We start from the raw sequence: 8266 nt of genomic DNA, 5'->3' as shown, positions 1-8266 counted from the left end.
GACTAAAAGCAATAAAACTGGCCTTCTTTAGACTAGTTGAGTATCTGGAGCATCAGCATTGGTGGCTTCGATTACAGGCCCATAATGGCCAGAAACAAAGAACTTTCTTCTGAAACTCGTCGGTCAATTCTTGTTCTGAGAAATGAAGGATACTGTCACGACTTCCACCGAAGTTGGCTCCTCTCCATTACACACCTGGTTTTCATTCCATAATTACTGCATGTATTTAGTCCTCTGTTCCCCACCATATCTGTGTGTTTAATTGTTTATTGTTATGTGGATTTTGTCAGGCTCTATACTTTTGCTATGTTCCGTGTTTTTGGCACGTTATTGTTCTTATGTGCTATAATTGTTGGACTGGAATTAGCCTACAATCTGCTCTCCTGCACCTGACTTTCTCCTCCCGTACACACCCCTGACAGCTATTCTATTCATTGGCCGTTCTCAACGTCAACAGTGAAGAGGCGACTCCAAGATGCTGGCCTTCTAGGCAGAGCTGCAAAGATAAAGCCATATCTCAGACTGGCCAATAAAAAGAAAAGATTCAAAATGGGCAAAAGCCTTAATTTCTCAAAAGAATAGACTGACGAGTTTCAGAATGGTGATGGTTGCTGATAATGGGCCTATGTAGATATTCCATAAAAAAATCTGCCGTTTCCAGCTACAATAGTCATTTACAACATTAACAATGTCTACACTGTATTTCTGATACATTTTATGTTATTTTAATGGACAAACAATGTGTATTTCTTTCAAAAACCTAGGACATTTCTAACTTTTGAATGGTAGTGTATATATATATTATTTGAAATAAAATTATACATTAAATGAATAAAAACATAGAAAAGACAAAGATGTGGCTACATTGAGATTACAAAATAGGGTAGTGGAAGCATTGTCTGGAACTGGAGTTGGTTGCACTTCTACAGTACATCACAGCTCTCGTAGACTAAACAAACCCGTCCCTTTGGGAGTGGGAGTGTGATTTATGAGTACTGTCAATGTAGATTAAGAGAATGAAGATGCATTTACAAGCCTTCTTCAGTTGGCTATAATATGAGCACTGGAAATGCAGTGGTCCTTAATCACAACATGTTGCAGTCCTTCAAAGAAACACTTGAAACACAGTTTTTTCTCATGTGAAACTAGACTAATTCATATGGAGGGTGGTTTACATTTCTGGATCATTCTCTTACCAAAGAACAACAAATGTTGCATTGGCAAAATATGGATAGATAGTTATGAAGCAGAATTTGGTCAGTCTTGTTGCTGGAGAGCTGGCCTGCATTGGTTATGACAGGCCCTTTAGGCAGCTGGACAGGAGCCCACACTGACGGCCCCGCTGACCAGGGCAGCTTTACTGAAGCTCACTTGGCTCTCATTCACAGTCAGCTTCCTCATACAGCCTGTGTAGGCCCTCCTAGTTGCAATGCCCGCTGGAAGAAGAGATTCTAGGACGATAGATAATAAATAACATTATAAACACATTCATTACTACTTAAAGACACAGCAAAACAAGTAATTGGATGAAACTACTATAGCTGTAATGTAGTTAATAGGATTTTTTTGTATAGCATTCTTTTTTTCTTAATTTCACCCCCCAGCAACCTATACAAAGTTGTTACAGTTTGGATGTGATTTGTGGATGGGTTCTCAGGAATTACGTGTTATAAATAGTGTTTAACCACTAGTATGAGAGTTGAGTAGTCTAGAGATGCATGTCCTTGCTACTGACCTGGAGCTCCACCAATGAACACAGGGGTCCTGGCACTCTTGGTGCTGGGGTTGAGTGGTCCAACCACGTGATTGACCTCTGAGTCCACATCCAGCTGGACAACATTGGCATCTCGAATCACTTTGAACCAGAGGAGGCAGGAAGGAACTGCACATATCAGTCACTGCACATAACATTAGGGCCGGATGATACCAGTATCGCGATACTCATTAGTATCATGGCAAGAAAACAAAATGTGAAGCGGATTTAACATCTTTAGGAAAACAGCCCTAATGTTGGAAACAAACATCATTATGTTGTCATCAGTCACATTTGTTTATTTTCCAAGCTATATCACACAATATTTTATTTACAGCAGATTTTTTCAAGGAACCAAATAGTAAAGTCTGCTTCATCTTTTCTTTTTTGACATGGAAAAAACATTGCAATACTGGTATCGTCATGGACCTACATAACATGGACCAATCAGTGTAAATAAATCATGGTCTCATCCTGTTTAAATTAGGGCAGTCAGTGAAGGGAAGCCTCTTACCTGTGATCCTGTGCCAGCTCCCATCACACAGGCCTAGTCTAGGAGTGACCTGAGTGAAGAACTCACGAACTCCGTTGTTCACCAGCACCATCACCTGTGAGCATAGAACAACACTTTCAATGATGACAAGTCCAAGATCTAAAAATAGAAAATCAGCAAATTAATACAGATGACTTTGTATTAGTGGCTTACTGCTCCTTGATGGATGTACATGGTGAGGTACTCCACAGCTGCTGTGTACACATGCAGTAGCACCCCTGATGCCACACGGGGGCGCACCTCCACCACCAGTTCAAACTTCAGCCCCAGGTTGAACGTGTCATCTGAATGAGACGGATGGAAAGAGAAGTTCAAGCAAAGTCTGCTTTACAACCCCCTCGTATTCTGAACCTCCCCTTTAACGTCTGTAACCTGGAATATTTCACTGCCCTTTGGCCCAATGAGGTATGTCCACGTGTGAAACTTAGCCGGCCACAGTAGGGTGTGAAATTGCTCTGTCCTCATTCAAACAGCTGCAGCTCGGCTCCCAAGAGTTTTGGGTCTGCAACTGTCCTCCGTGCCCTCAAATTTTCTACCAGGCCCAATTTTCACCACAGCTGCACTGGGGATATTGTATTCCTCTATCCTGACTACAGTTTCTCTGCTTTCCTGTCTGTGTGGGGATTGGTGAGTGGTCCAAGGGTTTTGTCTGCTTTCCAGAGGAAATCTAAAATGGCGTGTGATATAATTGACTCATTGTTTCCAAACAGTTTCAGACCCTGCCAAAACTATTAGTGTACAACGATACAATGTCCTGAAGATTGCAGCAAATCAATGTTTCACAAGCTTTTCCTTTGGTTTCATACTTCAAATTAATCTGGAATGGTTCAACCACAGTATGAAGCCAGAAGAGCTTTGAGAGGAATAATGTGTGTTTGTCTATTACCCAAAACAACATATCCACCCTCTTCGGAGAAGTATGTCCCCGGCTCGGAGAGTCCCTCGAAACACGGCGTCACCCCAAAGGTCTGGGACACGGAGGACAGCCATTGGCCATTCAGCTGGAGGTTCTTCACACAGCCAGTGAAGCTGTATGCAGAGTTTCTCTATAGGAGACAAATACAGCACATGGAAGCGTAAATGAGTAGTACTAGACTGGTCCTATCATGGTAGTAGAGTAGAGTGGTAATGTCTGGAAAATATGTTCCACTAATAAATACGGTCTTGTAGAGAAGGGTCCCGTTGGTGGTTTCCTGTTCTCTGTGGGAACCGTATCATCTGAAGACAGCAGTCTGAATTGAAAATACTTGAATGACACCCAGTGTGAACATATAATGCCAGATAAGACTAGAGGACCATAAATCACCCAAACATCTCTTGCAATGCTCTGTTTGGAGAGGTCAGGATCTTAACTATTTTATCCTACTTCAACATTATTGGCCAGGCTTTGTGTTTCCAGAATTCCACTGTAAAAACTTTGGAACATTCTGTTCCATTTGCCTTCGGTAGGCTACTAGGCTACAAATGGCACCCAATTCCCTATATAGTAAGTGCACTACTTTTGACTGGTACTACCCCTGGGTGCTAAGAGGTGTATCTTACCTGTATGTTCCTCTGGGCCCTCCCTGGGGGCACCCCCCCCAAGTAGAGTTGGCTGCTGACGTGCCAGGAAATGTTGGAGCCCTGAGCTCTGTCCTCCAGCACTGTCAGCCCATCAATGACTAATCGGCCTAGATTCCCATCACGGATAAAAATAACCTGCAGGAGAGACAGAACAGAGCTGCCACACTGAAGTGTTGGAGTATTTTACTGCTAAAAACTAGTGTTTTATCTTAATATAGAATTAGATATTTTTGTAGGGGAGAGTGGAGTAAGTTGAGCCAAAGCGGTAAATTGAGCCACCCTTGTTTCTATACACAAATGAAAAATTTGACAAAATATTTTGGAAGTCATTATTTTATGGAGTATATGAAGAAAGAAACCACACAGAAAAAGTGGTTAGGTCCAGGAAACAGATTTTTCACCAAGTCAAATAAATGTATTGTGTTAGAGGTTTCATGATGCTCGTACCTAAACAAAAGTAGATACTTTTAAGATCGTTCAATTGAGGTCTGTATAAGCTTCAATATGAGGTCTTAAACCTAGCATGAAAGTGCATCCTTGTAGCTGTGTGGGTTAATAAAGTCAAATGTTTTGCCATGGGGTAAGTTGAGCAGATGGTTGAGCCAATGGCAAGTTGAACAAATTGAAGTGTTGTCTTCACAGGCATAATGCAAGGCATTATTGCTGTGACATGAAATAACAACAGGGCCTGGCCTATGTTAAAAGTGTTTTAAAAAGTTCAGTGTTGTTAGGTGTTAAAAGACCCCCCTAGGGGAAGTTACCCGTAACTATTTCCATGACCTGTCCTAGAGATGAAACATGCCTTTGGGGGGCTCCCGGGTGGCGCAGTGGTCTAAGGCACTACAAACACACTGGTTCCATTCCAGGTTGTATCACAGCAGTCTAAGGCACTGCATCTCAGTACTAGAGGTGTCACTACAGACACCCTGGATCACAGCGGTCTAAGATACTGCATCTCAGTGCTAGAGGAGTCACTACAGACACCCTGGTTCCATTCCAGGTTGTATCACAGCAGTCTAAGGCACTGCATCTCAGTACTAGAGGTGTCACTACAGACCCCATGGATCACAACGGTCTAAGACACTGCATCACAGTGCTAGAGGCGTCACTACAGACGCCCTGGTTTCATTCCAGGCTGTATCACAGCGGTCTAAGACACTGCATCTCAGTGCTAGAGACGTCACTACAGACACCCTGGTTTCATTCCAGGCTGTATCACAGCGGTCTAAGACACTGCATCTCAGTGCTAGAGGCGTCACTACAGACACCCTGGTTTCATTCCAGGCTGTATCACAGCGGTCTAAGACACTGCATCTCAGTGCTAGAGGAGTCACTACAGACACCCTGGTTCCATTCCAGGCTGTATCACAGTGGTCTAAGACACTGCATCTCAATACTAGAGGTGTCACTACAGACACCCTGGTTCCATTCCAGGCTGTATCACAGCGGTCTAAGACACTGCATCTCAGTGCTAGAGGCGTCACTACAGACACCCTGGTTCCATTCCAGGCTGTATCACAGCGGTCTAAGACACTGCATCTCAGTGCTAGAGGCATCACTACAGACACTCTGGTTCCATTCCAGGTTGTATCCAACCGGCCGTGATTGGGAGTCCCATAGGGCGGCGCACAATTGGCCCATCATCGCCCGGGTTTGGCCGGTGTAGGTGGTCATTGTAAATAAGAATTTGTTCTTAACTGACTTGCCTTGTTAAATAAAGGTTCAATAAAAAATAAATGGATGTTTAGGTTCCACCTCCAAAGAATGATGAAGGCAATTGATCCATATTCACAAACTGGGTGTGGGGAATTTCCACATGGAGTTGATACACATCAATAAATAGGGCGTAGCTAGCTAGCATGCTAACCTTATCTGGCTAGCTATCTTGCTGATCTTATCTACATAGCTATCTTGCTAATCTTATCTACATAGCTATCTTGCTAATGTTATCTAGTTAGCTATCTTGCTAATGTTATCTAGCTAGCTATCTTTCTAACCTTATCTACATAGCTAATATTTTATCTGTTGTTGCCGGGTTTTTTAAAATTCCACCATATTCAAAAGATTAGCCAGCTGGCTCTGTGGCTTGTTCTCGCACTGGATTTGTCGTAGCATTGATTTAGGGAAAACTTCACCACAGAAGGAAACCACTGGCCTATCTTTGACTTTGGCATCTATTGTTATCTTCAAAGTTTTGGCATCTTCCATAAATTGTGTCTGCGAATATGCCATAGAAATAGTAAGAAAGTATAAGATGAAGCTCTAGTAATATGGATAAGTATTTAAAGACAGCTGATATGTGTTTTTCTACATTGTAATGGACACGGTGCAACCTTTGGTAGGCTCCTGGCAGGCTTCGGCTGGGGTACAGCAAAGCCAAGTCAGCCCGAGCTCATGGTTCTCACAAGGGAAGTGAAATGATCGGCTACAATGATTTTGCTCATGTACGACGTGCCTTTTCATTATCTGGATAGACACTTGTGGTTTTTAACTAACGTTACACCAATCAAAGCAGTGGACGGATGGGGGGAGTGGGTATGCAAAATGCTTTAATATCATGCAATTATACAATTTATGAAATGGTCATATACAGTATATATTTGTTTTTATAAAGACTAGCTAAAAATAAGTGAAAATTGACAAATTATCAGATGGATTAAGATAATTAATCCACAGATCTGTATTTAATAGTTTACAAAAGTAGTTACCTTCTGAAATCTGGATTCAATTAGTTATAAAAAGTAGTATATTTTTAGAATCTGTATTCAAATAGTTGTAGTCAACTATTTGTTCCCCTGTTTTTTATATTTTTATAAAGCATAGTTAAAACTATATTTATCCCAGGTCTGGTATACTGTATGTGACTGTCAGAGGTCAAAGTAAAGTATTTTTGTATGGATAGTGGGGAATAAGTACATCCACTTACATTGTGCCATGCTCCATCATTGTACTTCTCCAGGCTCTTGATCTTGACCCTCTGCTGACCCAGGTTGAATGTGTACACCAGCTTGCCATGGGCCAGGAAGAGAGCCATGAAGTTGTCCTCCGCCTCATCTGATGCATAAAAGATTAGGCCAAAGGAGGACTGGGTCTTCAGGGACAGGGAGAAGTGAGACCTGGGGGAGTATGGTGCATAAGAACTAGTACTTAGACCAGAGAGCACGTGACTAGTACTTAGACCAAGAAACCAAAGTGGAGTTGTAGTTCAGAGTGGGTTCAGGATTGACCTCTGGTTGACTTCTGGTCAACCCCGGCATTACCTCTTAGAGAGGGACCCTGGGATGTCTGTGAACTCCTGCCTGCTGTTGGCAGTGCCCCCATAGTGATGGGCATGGCGGGTGGCACGGGGCCTGGGGGACAGGTAGCAGGGCGTCTCCTCTGTCTCTCCTGGCTCCTGGTCATCACTATTCAGTCCCAACAGGCCTTTTGGGAGGTTGGACTTATCTCTGCCCACCTTTGAGAGACAAAGGAAGTCACTTGACTGTTAGTAGTGGGTCAATGCATGCATGCCTCTAGTTCAATATTCACTGATTAATTCTGTACTCCTTCCGCATTGATTATACCAAGATGGGCATGAATAAAAATTAAATTGACATTTCGTAGCAAACTGTGTTCACTGACATGTATGGAAATGAATGAATGTCTTTATACCTTCCTTGTATGGCCCTGCTTGGGTTTGGCAGAGTTCTTACTTTGCTTCAAGAACAGGGCAGCGGGTGGTCGCTTCACAGGGCAGTCCTGCAGAGAGGTCTGGACATTCTCAGTGTACTTCTGAAAGTCCTCTGGCTCAATGTCTCTGTCTTGTCTGAAGAGAAAGAGAGAGAGAGGGAATAACATCTAAGTGCCAAAGACCTAAGAGCCATAGAGATACTCACACACACACACACACACACACAACTGTCTCCATGGAAACACACTCCTTGTCCTCCCACTCGGCTCTCAACAGCAGCTCTATTTGTGAGCCTGGCTTTCCTCCTCTCATAGATAAAACTCGGCAGCTAGGTTTTCACCAACCAACCTAAGCCAAATGATCAATTAGCATGTTCTCATAACAGCAGTCCCTGGAGAAAGGAAACAGGCTCACTAACAGTGTGCAAACTTGGACTTGTTCACTCGCTAATAAAATGCTCTTTACAGAAACACATTCAGCATTGACTGATGGTGGACGAGGTCAGCTCACCCATTGATTGCTTTATTTTAAATTGTTTAAATGTAACCTTTATTTAACTCGGCAAGTCAGTTAAGAACAAATTCTTATTTACAATGGCGGTCTACACCGGCCAAACCCGGACGACGGTGGGCCAATTGTGCGCCGCCCTATGTGACTCCCAATCAGTTAAGTGACTTCTCTATATAGATGCAATCCATGACAATCCATTTCATCAAATGCATTAGGC

General features: G+C 42.8%; 1 protein-coding gene across 1 annotated transcript in view; it reads right to left on the bottom strand.

The window, feature by feature from the left end:
* Nucleotides 1–257: 257 nt before the first annotated feature.
* LOC123990673 (laminin subunit alpha-4-like) overlaps nucleotides 258–8266 on the bottom strand; it is a 37343-nt gene continuing 29334 nt past the window's right edge. Inside the window, 9 exon segments of the mRNA XM_046291411.1 lie at nucleotides 258–1451; nucleotides 1736–1855; nucleotides 2268–2361; nucleotides 2460–2590; nucleotides 3193–3352; nucleotides 3849–4004; nucleotides 6796–6985; nucleotides 7130–7323; nucleotides 7521–7674. Of these exon segments, the coding sequence (XP_046147367.1) occupies nucleotides 1306–1451; nucleotides 1736–1855; nucleotides 2268–2361; nucleotides 2460–2590; nucleotides 3193–3352; nucleotides 3849–4004; nucleotides 6796–6985; nucleotides 7130–7323; nucleotides 7521–7674 (1345 nt within the window). The 3' untranslated portion in view covers nucleotides 258–1305.

The sequence above is a fragment of the Oncorhynchus gorbuscha genome, linkage group LG12 (genome assembly GCF_021184085.1).
Source record: "Oncorhynchus gorbuscha isolate QuinsamMale2020 ecotype Even-year linkage group LG12, OgorEven_v1.0, whole genome shotgun sequence".
Taxonomy (NCBI): Eukaryota; Metazoa; Chordata; class Actinopteri; order Salmoniformes; family Salmonidae; genus Oncorhynchus; species Oncorhynchus gorbuscha.
This window is presented reverse-complemented; position numbering and strand designations above follow the sequence as displayed.